This window comes from Lepeophtheirus salmonis, chromosome 6, assembly GCF_016086655.4.
Source record: "Lepeophtheirus salmonis chromosome 6, UVic_Lsal_1.4, whole genome shotgun sequence".
Classification (NCBI taxonomy): Eukaryota; Metazoa; Arthropoda; class Copepoda; order Siphonostomatoida; family Caligidae; genus Lepeophtheirus; species Lepeophtheirus salmonis.
Window position 1 is genome coordinate 45451201 of NC_052136.2, and position 22104 is coordinate 45473304.

General features: G+C 29.9%; 1 protein-coding gene and 4 long non-coding RNA genes across 6 annotated transcripts; 2 read left to right on the plus strand and 3 right to left on the minus strand.

Moving 5' to 3' along the window:
- Positions 1-4726: 4726 nt before the first annotated feature.
- Positions 4727-5552, minus strand: LOC121120593 (uncharacterized). Its single transcript, XR_005865112.2, has 2 exons — positions 5413-5552; positions 4727-5359 (listed from the first exon to the last, which is right to left on the minus strand). It is a non-coding gene; the product is annotated as an uncharacterized lncRNA (long non-coding RNA).
- LOC121120592 (uncharacterized) lies at positions 4866-6275 on the plus strand. Of its 2 annotated transcripts, none has more exons than XM_040715469.2 (3): positions 4866-5228; positions 5283-5815; positions 5880-6275. In XM_040715469.2, exons 1-3 carry the CDS (start codon positions 4866-4868, stop codon positions 6019-6021), a joined length of 1038 nt encoding a protein of 345 aa, XP_040571403.1. In that variant the 3' UTR covers positions 6022-6275. The 2 variants fall into 2 exon arrangements, with proteins under 2 accessions (XP_040571403.1, XP_071745704.1); XM_071889603.1 differs by having other exon boundaries at positions 5298-5815.
- Positions 6276-13540: 7265 nt separating this feature from the next.
- LOC121120300 (uncharacterized) lies at positions 13541-16944 on the minus strand. Its single transcript, XR_005864998.2, has 2 exons — positions 16349-16944; positions 13541-16297 (listed from the first exon to the last, which is right to left on the minus strand). It is a non-coding gene; the product is annotated as an uncharacterized lncRNA (long non-coding RNA).
- A 30-nt stretch (positions 16945-16974) lies between these two features.
- LOC139905829 (uncharacterized) lies at positions 16975-18294 on the minus strand. Its single transcript, XR_011780902.1, has 2 exons — positions 18177-18294; positions 16975-17831 (listed from the first exon to the last, which is right to left on the minus strand). It is a non-coding gene; the product is annotated as an uncharacterized lncRNA (long non-coding RNA).
- Positions 18295-18502: 208 nt separating this feature from the next.
- LOC139905830 (uncharacterized) lies at positions 18503-19755 on the plus strand. The gene is made up of 2 exons (XR_011780903.1): positions 18503-18754; positions 18860-19755. It is a non-coding gene; the product is annotated as an uncharacterized lncRNA (long non-coding RNA).
- The last annotated feature ends 2349 nt before the right edge of the window (positions 19756-22104 follow it).

Sequence of the window (22104 nt, forward strand, 5' to 3'; positions counted from 1 at the left end):
TGAGATCTTATTATTAGTTTATGTTTTTCAATTAAGCACCCATATTTAATGCATAATATCCGCTTGTTCTTATTATATTATTGATTTCTTCGCTATACTGATGGTTATGTTCATTTAAAATTTATGTTCTCAACTTTTTTTTTATTTAAACAACTTTTAAGCTTTTTTAAAAATTAATTTTACTAACGTAATCGTTTGAGGTTAAAATTTTAGACTAATAGAATTGTCTGATGAGAAAATAAAATACTATAATATGATGTATTAATATAATTAGTCTTATAAATTTGAATTTCCTCCTCAATTGACTCCGCTGTGAAGTCATCAAAATAGCCAGTACAATTGTAAACAAAAGCAAAGAAATTTCTTATCGACACGCCTCATTTGTATATAGTCACATTGTTATTTCAGATGTCAAGTTATCCATGGATTGCCCTACTCTTAAAGCTGTTAATAATTCGGTGCATAACTCTCTGTGCCGATGGTCTTTTTACACTTCAGTATGTCAATAGAAAATTACATCAGGAATGCCATAATATATTTTTTTTCTTTTTTATAGTGGGCGTAAGGCTGTAGGATTAATCAGAATAATTTATTAATATTAAATTATAAATTTAAGATAAGGAGTTGAAGAATACAAATTCATCCCATACTTTTTTGGAGAAAAAATCCTTCTAGTTTACTTTGGGATTGAAGCGCCTCATATATTATTGTAAAACCGTTCAATTCTATTATTACAAATATATTTTGGCTTTTTGACAATAATTTAACCATTTAAATAAATAATAATAATTTGAATTTTTAATTCATAAAATATTTAGAAACCCCCTCTGCAGTGACAGACATAGTGGTACAATTTAAAAATAACTTATTGTTAAGGCACGATAATTTTATTGGTAAATTTGGTCCTAAATATTACATTGCCATAATAATTCTGCAACTTCAGTAGATTAATTTTTCATTCAATTTGAGATAAAAAGTGCAAGAAGTTTTGTAATTGTGTGATTGTCAGAAAACTCGTTATCTTGGAGTTGCATCCCTTTACACAAATAAAATAATTCATACTACCATGTATTATACATATTTCAGACATAATTTGAATAAGAGCTTAATCTAATCAACTATTAAAAAATAAAATTTGTTACAGGAGTAAAACTAAGTACGCAATCGGTAATATACTTGAAAAGTAACGGAACTTTGTCTGTAATCAATCGTCTTTCAACCTCGCACTTTCTTTAATAATATTTAGTTATGCGCCACGAGCCGAATTTTGCTGTAGGAGTATTTTTGAGTTTCTAAAAACACTCGAGGAATTAGGAGGTTTACTCGTTACTCGCTTGAATACTCGTTACACACCCAAACACTTTAAACCCTAAAAAACTCGTCAGTCAAAAAATCATATTTTTTAAAGAATTATTGAAACTTGTTATCTAAAGATTGTTCTCGTAATGTATATTCCACACTTCAAACTTCAAAATTAATTTAACTTATTTGAATCGTGGTTATTGGCGTAATTCAACAGTTGATATGGTCAATACATAAATATTTTAAAATAGTCTGGTTAGATATTGTAACCAGTTTGTTTTTAGTGGCACTGATGCTTATTAATATGAATGCATACTAATATTTATATGTGATAAAATAAGAACATTTAGACGGGCAACATATTTTTTTTTACATTTTCATCCTTAAACAGGGAAAATGGATTTTAAAAAAATAACTTTGACAATAAAACTTAGTATCATTTTTATATGAATTTATTTAGCAATTTTTTTAGATTTTGTTACCATATTCTTTATAATTTGGCTGTTAAAATCTACCATTTAAAAGAAAATACATTTTTCTACCATTAAAAATAATCAAAGATAAATAATTCTAGAAAAGTAATGAATGTACAATTAAAAATATATTATTGTTTATTAACAGATTTTGTTTAAATAAATCCAAAAGGGATCAACGCAAATTAAGAATAAGTCGAAGTTGAATTAATTGTTCGGTATGGGAGTCCATTAATTGATTTCCCTTGTCAATCAAAACCTGTCCAGCTGTCAAAAAACTACGTCCTGACGGTACAGACGCCCCCTGGATCTCATTGATTTTATGCTTTATAGTAACAGTGGGTAAGCCGAATTTAATCATATGCTTGTATTCAGCAAAAATTTCAATTTTGTTTGTTTCCACATCATTCGTGTTATGGAAAGTATTTTCAAAATCACGGAATCAAGCATCATAGCTCCACAAAGAGTGTCATATTTTTAAGTTGTCAAACCCGCTTTTCAATACTGACTATCATATTAGGGACAAGTGTGAAAGAAACTATTGGACTGCATTAACTTACTAAACTAATTTCAGACAGCCCATTATAATAATAATAAAACCCAGAAATAATTAGTTAAATGATTACTTTAATGAAATAACAACAAAAAAGACAAAGATGAATTAGGATTCACGTCGGATATTTACTAATAATAATTTGCAACTAACAGTACGTTCAAACAAACAATAAATACCAGCGGACCCCCTTGAGCTATCAGTCACTCTGGGTGCATTGCTAGAAATCCTTGTAGGCACGCACAAGCTTATTTGAGTACTTTATACTCTTCTTGTTTTTGGCGCAAAGGACGAAATGAACAGGAATGAACTTGTAATATTTGCCAATGTAGATTAAATAATGCAATATTATATTACAATAATAGATTTGCCTTACAACAAGCTTTCCGACAAATGTTTCCTCAGAAAAACGGCTATCGACACAGAGGGGCATGTACCAAATTAGTATCGGCTTTGAGAGTGGGACAATTTCTGATGTAGTGCTTACCTCTACTGTAATAGAATACAAAGCTCTTAAAACTTCCAGAAGGTCCTCAATACCTTTCCAATCATAGGAATCGATCGTCATGATTTCTCTTTTAGATTTGTTTGCATAGTTAGGAAGAGACAGATAGCAGATCTAATGGATATAATTATACATTTCACTTAGTTTAAATTTAAATATCTGACGTCCTGACACTTATGCAGATTGGAAGGATTATGTTGGTATAAAAAAAACGAACTCCTTATTAGATTTTTAATTAGTTTGAAATAATGCCAGACTATCAAATTTGGTATATATATATATTTGTATCTTTTTTTATTTACTCCATAAAACTCGAATATCAATTAATGAGTTTTGCTCGTGGCACATCACTAGAAATAATACTTTTTAATTTCACATCTTATTATTTACAACGCAGTCTATTTTAAATATATTTTTTTATCGCTGAGGAGGTAATATATACAAAATGTACATTTATATGATGGATAAGATATATTCAATCTTTTCGAATGGAAATTGATATAAAATTGAATAAATGACGTTGGAAGTACTCACTATTTGTTAATATCAAAACATCAGATCATAGACAAAGGCTGCTAATAGACTGTTTTCAAAGTTGTATCAAACTTAAAATTTAATATAGTCGATATTATGAAGAGGATGAAATTGTTAAATATGGTAAAGCCTTGACCCTAGTTAAATAGATTTAGGATGCAAATTTTGTACTCCTGGCGGCGTTGTAGGTTTCCTGATAGCACTACAGTAGAACCTTATGCTTAATATTTAATGCATTAATTGAGAAAGAATACTTACAGTTAAATCAAATTTATAATGCTGGTGAACCCGCTTTATTTAGGATGTCGCTACCAAAGAATACGGAAGCATTTTGGAATAAAGAAAACGCCTGGGAAAAAAAAGTAAGGATAAATAATCATCATTATTTGGGGCAAAAGCTACTGGAATGCACCTCCTCACTGAAACAACCCATTTATTTTAACGAGGTTTAAATGTAACTCTAATAATATATACTTTATGACAAAAGATACTGATTGGAAACTTGAAACTTACTAACTTTAACTACTTTATATTGATTTGAGAGGTTCTGTGTGAGGAAATTAGAACTGTCTGTAATTGTATAGGTATTCATGTATCTTAAGCACCTGCTGCATTTTGAATTGCTTAAATCAGATAAGAAATGTCATCGCAGCGAGATTCAATGTAATTAAAGATCAGGCACATTTATTTTTCCTTTCCAAGAGTGTAAGTTTAAACTTTATGAGCTATACCTAGTATATTTTACAGCTTGTATCTATTTTTCAATATTCATAAGCAGAGTAGAATTGGGTTTGAATTTATATTCTGAAGACTTGCGACTGTACTTTATTTCACAACCAAAGACTAAAGAATTGGCTTAGACTAGAAAACTATTTTATACTGAAATGAAGAAAAGCCTTAATACTATGGATCTCATATACTAATAATGGACTTCAAATTACACTAAAATAAATTGAAGGACTCAAACTGAACTCGTTTAAAAAATTCAAAGACTTGAGACTCAACTTAAACTTGTAGTATAATTATTTTTTCACACGTTGCTCCTAAGTATATAAATACTTAGGAGCAACGTGTGAAATGAGTGTCATTGGAGAAACAAAAACTTACAGAAACGGAAATTGAATAAATTAAAAATTCACAAATGTATCTACTAGTATTTTTTTTAAAGCATTTACTCATTTCTAGAAAGATTTAATCATTATTATGGACATGCATGATCAAATACATAAAGCACATTAAATGTTGCGTATTTTCGAATTAATATTATAATCAAAATATATGTACATACAAGTGAATAGATATATTAATAAATGAGGATTAGTTAGAGGTACCTTTTAATTATTTTGACTGTTCCATCAATAAATTAATAGCTGTATAATTCAAAGAAGCATGTAAATATATTAATTTGTTTCTTGATTTTGACTCATATCCAGCAGTATATATGAATAAATATTAATAGTATCATTAATAGTATCCCAAAGATCACGTTCCTAAAGACATGTGGATTCTTCTTATATTGATTTTATTTTGTGATTCCCTCAAGGCACAAAAGCTTTTCGCCGAACAATTATTTAGTGGATCTCGGGAAATTCCGGATGATACTAGGAGAATTACACTTATTGAACGGCTTGGTGATAGTAGATCTCAAGTGGAAGTTATTCCAGAAGTAGATGAGGACAAAGTAAGATGTATTCCAAAAACAATATTTGTGGAGGAAATTCAATATGAACGTGGAAGAAATTGCCATCATACAGTTGGCAAAAAATGTCATATTACATATACCACGGATTATACTTCCACTACCGAAAAAAAATGTAAAACCGAATTCAAAAAAAATTGTTTCATCAATTTCATATCAGTGGTAAGTGTTATTTTAACTTAACTTTTTCCTTTGATATATTTCTAATACATTTAGCCACATAATGTCAATGTAAAAATTTGCCACACTCCATTGGTTCGTAAGTGCAATGATGAAGTTGAGGGACCAGAAGTCTGTACAACACAATATGAAAACCATTGCGAAACAAAGTTCAAAACATATATACTTGATCAAGACGAGCCAGTCTGTGAAATGAAGGAGGAAGTCCGTTGCATGAATATGACTGTTGAGCTCCACCATATATTTGATGAACAACACAACAAGAAAAATGAGGATCGTAGAGGAGATGTGGACTCTGATGTCACTCCACCAAATGTAATCAAAGAGAAATGTGAAAAGTGGCCTGTTCAATCATGCAAATTAGAAACAAAAACCATTACAAAGGTTCATCCAGAAACATCTTGCTCTAAAGTTCCCAAAAAAATTTGCGTACCAAGCAATTGCAAAATGTTTCCTGGGGAGGAGATTTGTAATCAAGAGACAAGGACACAGGTTCAAAATATTCCAGAGGAAGCATGTGATCTTGAGCCTCATGAAAATTGTCAAATGGAATCTTCTCTTGTTCCAAGGTAGGATAATAATATATATACCTTTATTGATGCGTAGAGCATATACATAATTTTTTTTTTTCAGACTTGTGCCTCAACAAAATTGTATTAAAGTACCAAAAGAAGTATGTGTCAATACCAAAAAGAATCCGACCAAGGTGAAAAAACCTATCACAAAGCAATGGTGTTTTGATCCAAAGGAATATGAAGCTAAAGTAGACGACTAATCAAATAATAATTCTGTGTGTCTGTTGCCTTTATATACTTTCATTCAGTTTTATTTAAGTTCGCCATATATTCCTAATCAATTATTTTATTTGCATGCAGCATATTATAATTTGTTAATATAATTCTTTTTACCGGAGAAATTAAATTATATTTTCAATGCACAGGTTGTCGTGGAGTTTACAATGTAAAGTTATTCTACAATTTAGCTCAATATAATGATAAATAAAGATATATTCTTTACAATCAGAAAAAATTATCATTTCTTGATAAATAATTAATTAATTTGTTAAGAAAATATATGTATGCGAGAGAAGTAAATGAATGTTATATTGTCTATTAAAGATTATATTGGTATACATATGGTTTATAAAGATAGTCCATAAGTGATGCAAAAAAATATTTTCTGCGCCATAAATTAAAAAAGTATCCAAAAATGAAGGAAATTTCATTTTTTTAATGTTGTTCCTCTAGAGTCCACTTCTACTATAACAAAACCAATCAATACTAAATATGTCTTTTAATATATATATACGTTGGCTAATTTATAATCAATAGCAATATTTTTTTGAAAAAACAAATTTTTTTGTTCTTTGGGGGGGGGCGGATAGGACCCCCGTGGACACCCCTGCATATCAGCATTGGAAGCAGACACTTACCTTGCTTGTAAGAAATATGATATTTAAAAATATTAAGTAATAAATGAGCTATTTTTTATAAGAAAGGTGGGTTGAAAATACAGACCCGGACCCAACGCGACTCGGATGTACCACAAAAAGTTAATCTGTGCATCACTAATCTTCAACTACGCAGAAACTTAAGAGGAATGTTCCGAAATGTTGCTAGATCCGTCTCTTGAAGAGATAAGCAAATTATTAATGAAGACTATAGATTACCGCTTACCTCAGTGCAATATTGAATATAATTAATGTTATAAGTCAAATACCTTAAAAAAGTTCCCCTCCACCTGAATTGTAATTCCTTGAACTCTATCCATTCTCCCTAGGAGTGTATACTATTCCATTTGGATATCCTAGCCTCACGCTTTCTGATCCTCTCTTCATATTCTGTTCATGGGATCTCGTCTTTGTGTGCTTCACTCGGTGGATCTCATCTTCTTTAATGGAAATATCGTTCATTATGCAGATGCCCTTGTCATTAAGGATAGTGATCTGACGTCGAGAATCATTACCTTAATGCTCAAAAATGGATAAAACTCCTCCAGATCTTCTACGGAATAATCGTATACTTCTATAAGAACTAATGAGTTCCATAAAAAGACAGAATAATCGACTGAAATCCCAAGTGAGGATTAGAAATAGTTTTTATCCTCCATCCACTTCTCCTTCATTGAAATTCTGAAGTACTTTTCTTCTTAAGTTAACACTTCTTTGTCTTTTACTCTAAGAAAAATATTTTATTTATAAGAGTCCTTTAGTATTCTTGATGGGTATAACACATAAATAACTTATCTCAATCACAATTCCATTTATAAGGTAGAGTTTGTGATGTATATACTTACTTATTACCGGGATCCTTGATTTCTTTATTGCTTGAGTGCCTCATTTGTCATTGGAAAACAGTGGAAGATGATTCTAGACTCTTAAAGATAATGTGCCTCTATTTTCTCGATAGTTCTGTCTGCAATGCATTTTCTATTCTGCTAATAATTACATATATTTATTTCTGTATAAAAATGTCTCGTTCCATTTTAAATATGTATAACACACTAACACTTAGTTGAATCTATTTGTTTTATTTCATATTAATAATTTCTATATAGTATCATTTCTCCTCTTAAATTTGTCAAATTATCTGTATATAACTTATATTAAAATTTATAACTAATATAATTGTTTTTTCTTAGTTTTTTTTTTTTTTTAATTTACTCATACTTATTTTACTTACGATTACACAATAACGTTATAATAATTTACTTAAATATCTAAATAATGTTTACTATTTCAATGTAACAATAAAGTATATTAACCGTTCTAGTGTTACTTAAAATATAGAAGATTCTCATTCCTATAGCAGTTTCATGTGATATTATATTCTCCGAAACCATAACTTTAATCAATAATACCATATGTCTCACTCCTGTATTTTCTTCGCACTAGCTCGATGCCAAGCCCTAATAATCTGTAATATACAATAATGGTTAATGACAGTAACTAGTCCTCTATGAACTTACGCCCACAAATATAGTAATTAGATCCTCTTAATTGCGATATCTAGATAATCAGCATTCAATTGCATCCGAATTTAGCTTCTTTTAAGAAGAATGTACTCAAATTATTTTTTTTCAAGTAGATTTGATGATAAGAATAAATGTAAGAGTGTGCTCTAGAGCAATATAAGTGAGTCCCAGGATATTTTTTCTTCCCACTCTTCTACTCATGTCAAAGAGTTACCCCATAAGATCATTTGAAGATCTCAAAGCTGAGAAAACTGGAATCTTCTTGATACATTCATGACATTCCAAAATCTTCTAATACTCGCCATTGATACAAAGTTTGGAGTGGATGCCCACTCTTCTTAACTATATTTAATAAACCCACTAAAATTAGAATCATGTGAAAGTTTGATATTTGTTTTCTTAATGGTCTTGGGATTTAATATTTTGGCACTCAACTTATGAGTATATCTTATTTTCAATCCTTGTTCACTTTCATAAAGCTTTTTTAAATTTTTAAGATCCGCTGATATTGGTTTGCCTTCGAAATTGGGACAAATAAACAACTTTCTTGTATTTAAATTGTTGTGAATATATGCACATAATCAAACACTTAAAAAATAGTAGCGCTTTGCCGGATTGGAGTTTTCTAAAACATCAATTTTGCCCTTTACATATTCTACTATCTTATCATTGTCAACATTATCAATAAAAAGAAAAAAAAATCATGGTTATTTAGCTCCTTTCTTTTAAATATATTTATATATGTTTTATCAGAAACACCAGATGGGAGGCTTATATGAGACGTCAATCCTAACAAATACTGGACTTTCCACAATCAAAATAACTTTTCTTGTAAAAATGATTTATATAATGCTGGATAATTATTATGGAAAACAACTGCGTTAGACAAAAGAAAGGAGGAGGAGTGGTGCTTGCTCTTAGGCTTCAGCACTAATCCAGTCTGTTCCATCAAGAAACGTAAGGCATTAACGATTTTTTAGTTTTCTGTATTAATAAAGAAAGTTCTGTTTGTAACAATGTATCGATGCTGAAAGTACTTTATTTTTAAGTGTAGATATTTTATTGATGAAATAACAATACAATCGAGGGTTTGCAATATATTAAAAAAAAATCATTTGTATACGGACCGTACCATAAAGAGTCATCTCTGATGTATATCATCTACTTAAAGTAGCACTTCAGACTTTGTTTGTATGACTATAACATATAGTATGTCTATGAAATTTCAAGAGGTTCATTTTCCCTACCACAAAGATATTATAATTTGACGTATAAATTACATACCATAACAAAAAAAAATTGAACATAATATATTATTTGAATATATGTGCATTCTACAATGTCTCGATTGTTGAAACAAAATTTCTGTGAAAACACTTAGTCAATAGTATCGCCATCAATATTTTTCGAACATTTATTTTATACCAAATTACTTCGTAAAATATAAGTTATGTTTATCAATACAAATTGTACATGCATCAGTGACAATAAATATTTTCTTAATAACAGTCCAGCCGAGCTTCAAAGTCTAACTAGATGAGCTACATTTAAAAAAATACATTTATTCCAAGTATACTTCAATCTAAAATAATGTTGAAATCCTGCATAATTTTTGTAGACATTAGTGCATGCTTTAGCTATTACTTTTATTGCCCTTTCGACGGCTTGAGTGTGATTTGGCCACTTTGCTATTATAAATGTTTTTTTATAATGTCAGTAATATGTAGGATAAATAGACACACAAAATAAGGAGGCGCAGTACTTGCCATTTTAATTACGAATCCTCACTTTTCTTATGTCTTCTTAGAAAGACGCATCATTATTCACAGCAAGAACACAATCAGTCTACATCTTTATCATCAGTTTTATGGACACATTTTTTGCCAACTAATTTTCCTTTCGAATTGAACACTGGGGAAAACAAATTCTGTACAAATAAATTCAGGACAAAAATCATATTTCTCTTTGAATGGAAAATCCAAAACCAATCTCAGTTTTTCTCCCAGTCGTTTGGATTCTGAAATATCTGGGATTATTGTAATTCGGGCCTATTATCGTTCAGATTCATTTTTTACCCTTACAGGGCTGTATATCTTCTACAAATAAACAACATTAACTTAATATTTTGCACGATTTCAATGACAATTTATTCATACTCAATATTACCAAATAAATAATAATAGTTGATTAATGTCAATAAACATAAAAACAAATGTTAATAATTAGTAATTATATTTTAATTATAAAGCACTGATTTTGACATTTTTGAATCTATCAATTGTATATAGACTTCTAAAATTAGGATAAATAAAACTGAACTTGATATATTTCTATTTTGACCAAATTAAAATTAGGATAAATAAAACATATGTAAAAGTGTTTTTTTATTATTATAAAGGGTTTTTATTGATTTAATATCTCGTTCTGAACTTGATATATTTCTATTTTGAGGCTAAAAAATGTTGAACACGTCAGTCTTCTTTATACCCTTATAACTTATTAATCACCCATAGTGATAAAAAATATCATTATCATTTTATTATTTGAGCACATACGTATAGATGTAATTTTTGAATGCCTTTTACAAAACTAAAAACTAAAATGAAACTATTCTTATCTTAAAAAAAGGAGGATAACGTCAGGGCAAAGAATAAAAATATATCATCCAAAAATTTTTTGATATAAGACGATTTAATGAACAAATACTTATAAGAGATTAGATATTTTTAAGTCTGGTTTGTAATTTTAAATCATCTGAGCTTACAATATTTAAAATAATAGTAGCAACAACTAATATTTATATATCGTCCTGTGGAAAAAAAAATAGTAGTTATGAACGAAATTTTATCACTCCGCCATCACATAATAAATGGAGTCCCAAAGTAATTAGTGTTGCCAAAAATGAAGGAATGATTTGTGGGAAAGGATATCTTACCCTAGACGAGACTATTGGTAAATATATAGAATTACTTATTTTCAATGAACTCAAAGTAAGAGGACTTGTATTCGAGACCAGAAAAATCCAGAGCATGATGACTCGGACTTGATCTAAACAAAGAAAAGGGGAACTCAAATACAGCTCTGAATATTGGAAGTTTACTCTTTTCTTTAATTATAATTAGTATTTACTATTTAGAATGAGTAATTAATAATTATTTATGAAGATGATCTATTATGAAGATGCAAAATGATTAATGGGAAATATGAATTTTAGTAGATATGAGTAAACACATTATTATATCTTAATATTTTGTTTGTTATATTGATTGTACTGTGTAGGTTTTATTGAGGATAACATTGACGAAAATATCTTGCAGCCTCATTCAACAGTACACATTTAAGTATAATATTTTTCTTGCCTAAGATGCAAGGTACTGTATTATAACTTATAAGAATTAAAGAATAGTGTCGTTTTTCAAAAAAAAAAAAAAAATCAGCCTAAAAATGGAAATATGTCGAGTTAAGTAGAAGATACAGAATTAATAAAAACAATTTTATAATCATAAAAAACAATATTACATAAGTTATCTTACTTATAATTTTGTGATTTTTTTAAAGAGTAATAATGACTCTAAATGAAAATAGTCCCGAATTACTATAATACCAGATATTTCATAATCCAAACAACTGAGAGAAAAACTGATATCCGTTTTGGATTCTACTCTCAAAGATAAATTCGATTTTTGGCTTCAATTGATTTGTACAAAATTTCTTACCCTAATTATTCCCTTGTCTAATAATTAAAACACCCCTTTTCCATATATCAACGTCCTTATACATATACGTAGAAGAAGCAAATCAGAGTGTGCGAAAATGCATTTCTTTGGACAGACTTCTTCGTTATTGCCTTTTCTTGTCAATTCAACTGTTACAAGTCTGGAGTATGCTCTTTGGGCCATAAGCTACGTCTGGACACAATTTGATCAAAAACCACATTCCTGCACTAAACTTTATTATTATAACATCAAGCTTTTTAAAGTTGATAACTAGGTTTTAATATTGCTAAGTATTTTGCTTCACAATTTATTCCACCTGGACACACAAAAGACAAAGAAGGATTGCATTTATTTAATAGCTGAGTGAATTTCATATGCAAACTAAAACTTTATTAATCAGTCTCAAACTTGCATGAAGTCTTAGATATGTACAAGGAACAACTTCTGAAAAGTGCAAGCTGGAATAAAATATCACAGCTCCCTTGAGTACCGCATAATTAGTTAAAATATAATAAAATAATAATACGATTTGGTTGGTCTGATAAATTAAAAACATCAAATATATTCCTAAAATTTAATGAGTTATACGTTATTCTATTTTTTTTATTAATTTCTTCGATTTAGTTTCGACATATTTCATTATTGTGATTTTAGTCATGGGAATACAAGTACCAAAATTCTTACTATTATCCGTTGTAGAACTATTATTGGTCTGTATTACAAACCGTTCAAGCCATATGAAAGTAGTTAACTTTAGAAAATTTTATTTTTTAAGTATCCTTTAAATATTTGCAAAAATATATATCTTAAAAGAAATAATAGTCAAAATCATAAGGCAAAAAGGCTTATTCAAACCATCATATTCAGTTTTGTCAAAAAAATAATTATATTATCCTCTATATTTATTATATTCAGGATAATTAACAGATTAAGATGTTATTATTACTTTGTTTTCACATAATCATTTCATCTCTATTAAACGTAATATCCGATTATTCATAATATTTTATTAATAATTCCGCTATATTGATGACTGTTTTATAAAAAAAATAATACTTATTATTAAAAAAATAATGTTTATCCCCTAACTAAAAAAATATATTGAAAATATTCATAAAAATTGGGTGCGGTCGTTCAAAGTTACATTGTAACTAAAACTGGACTACGATATTAATATACGTTTTTTTGGAGAATAATCACATTATAACCAATTTGGTACGTTCAAAGTATTAACATAGACTAGATAAGGTACTATCCCTTCTGAATGATGATGGTCAGCAAATATTAATACTATCACATCCCCAGGGATCATTTTACAAAAATAATGAATCACATGTACAAAAAGGGAATGATGATTTTAAGAGAGTTCAATTAAAATTGTTAATCAAACGCAAAGTAGAAAATCTTCAAAAAATTATGAATGAAATTTATCATAATTAGAAAACGAAATACTTTTTTTTAAAACATTATATTTTAAAATTAGACCTCCACGGCTAGACCAATTCTTCTGTTGTGTTCACGAACACCAAGTGTTCATTTAACAATATTGGAAGTAAAATAAAAAATGAAAGGATTTAACAAAAATATTGAAAGAATAGACACAAATACTAAGAAAGCGTTAAAAGTTATATTAAAAATTTCCACAGATATAGCTTATCTGAGAGACGATAATGTATTTTAAAATGTTAACAATATGTTTTGAATTTTTCAGGTGACGTTCTGATTCAGAGGGTATGAACCTCACTATGTCAGATGCAAAGTCCCATAATTTTTCATAGACTCTCTATTGGTATTTTGATATTAAAAGCATCTATTAAAATGCCTCTAAAATCTTCTAGTCTGATCGGCTCCCTCAAAGTGAGTTTTTTGGCAATATATGCCCTGGAATTTAAAAGTCCATAATACAGTGCCTTAGTTTTTGGAGACGAATTCCTTTTCACGGATAATCCAAAAAGAATAGTGGCTGATAGATAACTTGACTTTGTATTTATCTGACCTTTCATATTTATAGATACAAATAGTTTAAGTATTTCCAGACGGTGGAACTCAGCAAAGAGTTATACATTTACCCACAGTCTTTACATGGTTAATAGAAGGAGATACATCCTGCCGAGATCTGCAACTGAGCCGTAAATTTACGACCGTCCAAAATTCCACATTTGGATCTTGAAATACTTTTAGTTGTATTTGATAGCCAGTTTAAATGCATTAACTGTTTAAAGTGGGAATTGATAGGAAAAATCCATGTAATGATGTCTTAAGCTTGGTTAATATGGAATATCTATAAATGACGAGAGGATAATATTTCATTGTGTACAAATTTTTTGTCGTGTATAAACCTATTTTTTAGTTAATTAATATTATACAACGATACTCCAAGACTGTTTTTTTTTTTTTTACATGCAGATCAAATTTGGTTACCTCCATTTATAACTAAAATTTAATCAGGAATAAGCCAGATTATATATTTAATGCAAATCGTTTAAAGCCCAAGTAAAGGAACTTTATTAAAAATTTGTCACACATTTTTAATTATTCTCTATAATTGACTAACTACTACTCATTCACAATAAATTGAAGCTAAGACGTAAACCAAAGATATAATTGAATTAGTAATTTGTTATCCATTTTTCAAAACTCAAATTTTCCTGCAAATTTTTGATATGCTGTTGATACTTAAAAGTGTTAATTTCAGAAACTTTATAATTATTCAAATTGAGGGCAAAGTTAAGGTTTGTATTATAGAGTTTGTAAAAAGCAAAGGGGGATCAAGTCATTTGTACTTTAAAAGATTCATTTATAGAATCAACAGGAAATCTACGGGAACTTGGACTTGGCGGTGCATCAAAGTAAGTTGCGTTGGTGGATTGAAGCAGAGCCCTATAAGAATTATTAAATGATAACATTTTTTTTTTAAAAACATAATACGTTCATTTTAGTTTGAACAACTAATTCAAATTACTTAACATTACGAGTACGAAATAAGATTAGACGACTTTTTCTACTATACATATCCTCAATAAATATGAAAACTAACATTTATAAAAAAAATTTGTTTGCAATTATAAATTAAATAAAGGTGTTATGGCAATAAGGAATTGCCTTTTCCAATAAAAATCTATTCTTATGGACTTCCAATTTTAAATTAGATTCGACAATCATATTATACAATATTTTTAAATTTATGTTGCTTTACAAACTTCTTATTCTAAATTTAATTTTAATCATTAATTTCTTCTGTCGGAGGAGCAACCAGAATTTATATTATATTCTAGTCTTAAATTTTCAGAGAAAGTTATAGAAAATGAAGCAATTGCTTGTACTTAAAAAAGTGACAACACATACCAATATTTTCAATCTAAAATGAACTAAATAATGCTTAAGCCTTAAGAATCCAAAAAAAAACCTTGATTTTATAAACTAATAATGTCAAAAAAATCGATTTTATAAGGAAAAAGATTATGCTAAAATATTAATCAATGTTTTTTAGAAAAATATTTAATTTGATGTTTCTCTCATTAACATCCTACGACTACTGAAACTATATGTAACTTTTTTACTCTCTTTTATAATTTTGGTTTGTTCTCGTAAATATATGTGCAGCCGAATACGAATATAACGACTAATAAGAAAATTAACTATGTCATGGGATTTAGGCATTTCTGTAGACGATTTTATCATTCCAATAGCCATTTCGGTAATAGATTTTTCAACTTTTGTCATCTTTTTTAAATCTTTGATCATTTATCTAAAAATGATTTCCACGTTCAAAAATTGCTCCAAAATTTTTTTAGAGGCGAAAACTAATCCATTTGAAGACGTATAATTTCGTAAGGATATCAGGCTGGTCCAATCACTTGTCGACTTTTCTTCATCAATATAAAATGACTTGCATTCATTACAATGAGAATGACTGAAATGTTTTACGTAAACAATAGCCAACCAAATAAGCGAAGGAATTCATTTCATCTCAGTCAAGAGAGTTAACAAAAATGAATTCAAGATCCGCAATCTTTTCTTCATGATGAAATTCTTTGATCCTTTTCGATCCCTCTAGCAATACTAAAAACGGAAAATTACCCACCTCATAACTTATCCCGTGTTTTTTATATAGAAATTGTGTTACAATAACTATTTTCAAGGCATTCTTCAGTTCCATAGGAGAAGGTGTTGGATTTTTATATCTTACTTGGGCAAATAATAATCCTACTTTGATGTTGTTCAAGATCAAAATGTTCCTCCTCAGTAGTTTATAAATTTTCTAGGGAGAGAAGCCTTTGTTATTATCTGCTGCAGAGTCTTCCAAATGAGGATCAGCACCCTAAGTATGATCATGGGAACATAATTTCATGTTGCCTAGCTCTAATAACCTAAAAAAGTATTACAAATACAATTTTTCTTATATTAATTTACCTTCTCCTTCCTCATTTGATTTTCTAGAATTCCGTGTTTCTCTTTGCACAATAGGCTTCACGTGGCTGAATAGGGTTGGAATAGCCCCAAAACAAGGCTTTCTTATCCGTTTGGAGTGGTCTAATCTTTGGAATTGGTTTCTTTCGAAGTGCTTTCAGCACAACCGAGAATGAGTAAAAGGCTTCCAATTGACCCTCTTCATTCGTAGTATCCATTTCATTAATATACTCTTATCCATTGGAAAGGAAAATAAAGACTGCATCTTTGTTTTCAGATTTGCTCGAGGATTTAACAAAACTACAAGAAGGTATTTCTATCCTAATTTTGGAATTTCAGGTCGATTTATTGGAAAAATTACTTTGTCTTCACAGTTCAAAGGATTTGAAAAGAGCCACAAATTTATTTCAGCTGATTGCCAGCTGACGTCAGGCGTTTGGCTAAGTGTCGTAACTCTTCTTATGGGGACCTGGCAAGGACTAAAGAGTTGCTTTAGTTGTCGTTGGCTCTGGATTGTTGTACACAGAGTGGGTACCTGCTCCTTTTTGATTTTATCTAGCCATTGTGATGTCCAGTCTCATCAAAAATAGAAATTAAAAAGTTCTACGCTTATTATTACTCGTGATGGGTAAAATTTAATTTAGATATTTTTAATTAAAAATTATGAGTATTTTCATGATATAATCAATTTTTAGTTTACTGTAACTTTATTTTGTAGATCCCTTTCGATTCTTAGTAATAAATGTTATTTTTAATCTATCCAATTCCACGCCATATATAAAATCCAAGTAATTTGGTTGGCAATTCTTGAAATAGTTAATTTTTATACAAAGAAAGATGAATAAGTATTTTGACACATTTAGGATGAATGAACCTTTTCTTGAGAACAAGCTTAAGAAGACCTCAGTGTTAGGATATGTTTTTGGCGAATCTGTGTATAATTTCTCTTGAGTCATAAAAAAATTCAAGAAGAGTCTAAGTATCCATTTTCTAAACACATTGTATCAGGCACTGTATCCAAGAAGAGAAGAATTAGAAAAAAATATTGTAGAGTTTAAGTACCGAGTGGTCCATTAAAATCTGACACTTAGTATTTTAAACTTCAACAAGAGAAAGTTTATTTATTAACAATATAATTTCTACAAAATTAATAGTATAAATAGATGTGTGTCTGAGCTCTCTTAATCATTAATGTAACCACCCTCAAAAGACTTTTTCCACCCTCTTTTTTTATAGCTTTCCTGGCAGACTGTTTTGAAATACCGAGATATCTTGCATGGGCCCTCATGGCCTTGAGGGAATTGGCTTGGGATATTTTCTTTTACTCCTCCAGATCCAGTTTGACTTTTTGACAGAGCTCTTCTTCTTTTCCGGCGTTTCAGACTTACTGATGCTGTAGACGGTCGTCTTGGAGTTTCCCAACTGCTTGGAGTGAGCGAATGGAAATTCGTCGATCCCGTTCAAGTGTCATTTTCTCGACTTGTACCTAAGTTAGAAAACTCAGGAATGTTTTCAGGAATTTTTTATGCTTTATTATCTCGAAATATGAATTAATTTCAACCTTGAATTAGTGTTAAGATTTCAATGGACCACCCGGTATGATACACCTAAGTCAATTATGGAGATGGAAAAACAAAATGATACAATTTATTGCAGGGAAAATTATAAGAGTTCAGTGAAGGAGGGGATAGTTTAAGGCAAGGCTTAAAGAATGAAGTATGGGGTCTCTTTTTTTCTTGGCTCGAAGTTCGGGCGGTTTATTATCCTCAAAGTAAACACATTTAAGTAACAGGGGCAAAAAACCAACAACCAAACATTAAAAATAACTTACTTACAGATATTTAAATAGCATAAGCTTTAAAAGAATGTATTTGTATATCTAATATTGGTTTATCAGTTAAAATATACCATTCATAGCATTGGGTTTCCTGTCAATCAATAATAGTCAATAAATTGATGACACAAATTTCAGCGTAATAACATTAGATCTCATTAAGTCCGACAACAAGTAGATATCCCCTAATCATCGATTCCCAAATATTGTCCAATTATCATTCTTCCACTTTTTGCAAGAGGACAATTCAGATATAAATAAACATTATCCTCTTCTATCTCATCACATGACCTACAAATACTTGTAACGTTTTTTTTGTTTTTGTTTTCATCCATTTATTTGTAGGCATCGAATTTGTGATGAGCCTATAATTTACCCAGTATGTGTATAATACTGTATGTAATGGGAAATTAGGGGGATTTTAATACTTTTTAAAATCACATTGGTATTTTTTTGATCCCCCACCCATCTCTTACTGAATTTTTTGATAAGCCTCAAACCAGATGAGGTAGGTGGAATTATGTGGTTCTTAATCCTCTCCATCGGAATACTTTTTAGTGAATGGAAAAATGCTGGTATGGTTTGAAAATTATATACATCCAATTTGATATAAATATTACTGTTTTATTTTAATACTTTAAGTGATTGAAAAGCATTGTAATATTCCATTATTTATGTAGTCTATTCGGTGTCAGGAAAAAATGGCATGATAAAAAAAAGGAAAAAATGGCAAGATTCTTTTAAACTGATATAATATCTATCACCAATATAATTTATAATAAGAGAAAAGAAAAATTAACAAACACGACGTTGGTTCCAGGGGAAGGAGTGCTAATCATTTAGTTCTCAGTTATTAATTACGATATCATTAGACATGATGGACTATTCAAATTAGACAAGACTCTTGGATTGACAGACAAGCATTTGCAGAATACTAGGCAAGAGCAACGATTTCCACTTCGTTATGATCCAGGATGTGTCAGAAGAAGACTTGGTTGGCTGTGGAGCGACAAACCTCTTAGAGGATTCGGGCAGGTAGTCAAAGGTCGAGTCGTTGGAGAGTGCGAGGAACAATGTAAAGCTCAATACAGTTGGAGCAATCTAAAATTGCAATTGAACGATGGTCTTTGTCTCTTCATAAACCTTATTTCTTGCCCAAAGAGAACGAAACAGACTGCACTACGTAGTTATCTAAAGGACTCGAATTCTTCAAGTTGTTTATCTAGGACTGTGAATTCATACTTCCAATGTATCAAGCCAAGTATGAGAACCATAAAAAGTGACTTTTGGGCTCTTACAACGAATTTTTTAAGTGTATTTTTCTAGTATGATATTACGACATTTGAATATGTAACTACGTTTGTAATAAATAATAATGGTCTTCAGTGATATTTATCAAAGAATATGAATATTATAGCTTTATATTTCCATTCATTTCAATTTAGAATGAGAATCCAGCCCCAATTTCATTAACTTGTAAAACAAATATTAATGTAAATTCCTTTGTCAATGTTTAATTCCATCAATTAATTTGTTTATTGAATAAATGTAAATACATATTTTATGACGACAAAAACGGCTCTAAAAAAAATTATTCGACACTCATGTCATTTTCTAATTTGTTTAATTTAGGTGCGTATAGTTATAGCCAACTCTATGGGAAGGTTTCAGGCCATCAAAGATTTAAGGTACCTTAAATTTCTCTTAACTATATTGTATTTTAAAAGTTTGATATTTTTGAAACTGTTGTGTCTATTTAACTCAAGGTTACCTTTTAATTACAGAGAAATACAATCTTTTTTATTTCTTTGGTCATGGTGAGTATTTGTCCACTTCTGATGATCATAAATACACTTACATTTTTCAAAGGCCCTTAAAATGTTCGTTTTATGAATAAAATATATATCATCAAATTAGTAATTTCAATCGTTATTTTCGGATTGTGGATGTTTAAAAAATGCGTAACTTTCCAGTAATTTAGATCTTATTCCATGGGAAAAAATCATAAAAGTTACATCTATCAATTTGTGATAAAATAAATATGTTTACATAGGATTATCTCAGCATGAATATGATATATTATTTATTATTTTAATGTTAAAACATATCAAACATAACACACACAAAGAATTGGATAAATGAAGCGAAACATTTTTAAATTAGAAGTGTTTTTCATATGCTTAGATCGATCTTCACTAATTAAAGACAGAAAAACTTCTATATTCTTTAAGAATTAGTACAAAAGAAAGGATCCGAGATACTTAATCCTCTACAGGAGATGCTTGAATTTCAATTTCTGCAGGAATGATGGCAGATTGAAACTTTATCCGAAGAAGAAAAGCAAACCAAGCTAAGCCTCAAAAGGGAAGAGTCGACTCCTTGTTTGGCTGGGGAATCTTGTCCAATATGAATAGTCCATCATGTCTAATGATATTGTAATTAATAACGGAGAATTAAGTGATTAGGACTCCTTCCATTGGAACCAATGTCGTGTTTGTTTATTTTTCTTTTCTCTTAATATATATTATATCAGTTTAAAAGAATCTTGCCATTTTTCCATTTATACACTTTTCCTTGTTTTTATCTTGCCATTTTTTCCTAAAATCGTTTTTTCGAAAATATGATGCAAAGTCTACCCTCTATGTTACCGTTACCGGTAATTTCGTTCCCTGTCTTTCTATGCTTAATAATTTCATTCCCAGTAAATTAATTCCCTGTAAAATTCGTTCCCATACATTTCATTCCCACTTTGAAGAGGGATATTGTTGTCATAACTTATTAATTATTATATAGGTCGGTGGTAGAAACATAAACCGTATTAAGTTTTATGCAGCTATTATTAATAACTGGATGCACAACCTATAGAATAAAAAGGAGAAAAAGGTTGAGTTGTCCTACAGCTGATGGCAGCCATCTTGAGTACCTATTTGTACGAAACACTCTTTAATGACTTACTTATTCTTTAATAAGTTAATGCAAATTATTGGTGCATACAAGTCGAGGATTGCTATGTCTTGTGTCGCATTTGGTTGCAAAAACAAGTATGCTGCTGGCAATTCAATTTCATATCATCGTTTTACGACCTAGGATTCAGAGAGGTGCAGACAATGGGTAAGGAATCTCAAGCGAGATGACTTTACTCCCAAAAAGTTTTCGAGAATTTGTTCGAAACATTTTACTCCGGAATCCTTCAATCGGACTCTGGACGTTGTAAGGCTGAGAGAAAATGATGTGCCTACTCTATTCAAAGCATTAAGCCTGTGACCGGCGCTGTTTTATTGGTTCGGTTCGTTCCGGTATTTAAATTAAATTCATTTTCGTTTTTATAATACCTTGTACGGTCGGCTCATCCTATTTATACATATTAATTTCACTTTAAATCCTATTTATTCGTAATTATTTTTCAAGATCATATCGAATTATTCTTCTGTGCCATACGATCCCATTTAGGCAATGATAATAACCCAACTTGTACAATATTTTCGTCCATTTATAAGCGGCCATTAGTCAGACATCATGTTTCCGACGGCGGAAGCAATTCCATAAGACTCGATGATACTGTTGCACTCTTCACTACATCATAGAACAAGAGGACAGAATCAAAAGTCATATTATACCTGGATGATGAAGATTTATCCCTCATTAAGAAATATGGTCTGGAAGAAAAACATTTACTTTTCCAAGACCACGACTATTGCGCTGTGCCTCCTTTTGTGGAAAGCCTTACACAATTCAAAGAATGCTTGGTTGCTTACATTAGAGGATTGTTAGTAAGGTCAGTTTCCAAGTACTTAGTGCTCTGAGTGCTTAGAAGCTCTTTACTGTCATAGTTCATGTAACTACCGCAATTCTTTAATTGCGAGGAAATCCAATGGAGGTCTCCTTTATCCATCAAAAAGTGTATTGGAAATATGTTTAGAAACTA

Coding starts and splice junctions, on each gene's coding strand:
- LOC121120592 (XM_040715469.2), top strand. CDS start 4,866: ATGTGGATTCTTCTTATATTGATTTTATTTTGTGATTCCCTCAAGGCA. Junction 5,229..5,282: donor TCATCAATTTCATATCAGTG/GTAAGTGTTATT, acceptor TAATACATTTAG/CCACATAATGTCAATGTAAA. Junction 5,816..5,879: donor GAATCTTCTCTTGTTCCAAG/GTAGGATAATAA, acceptor TTTTTTTTTCAG/ACTTGTGCCTCAACAAAATT.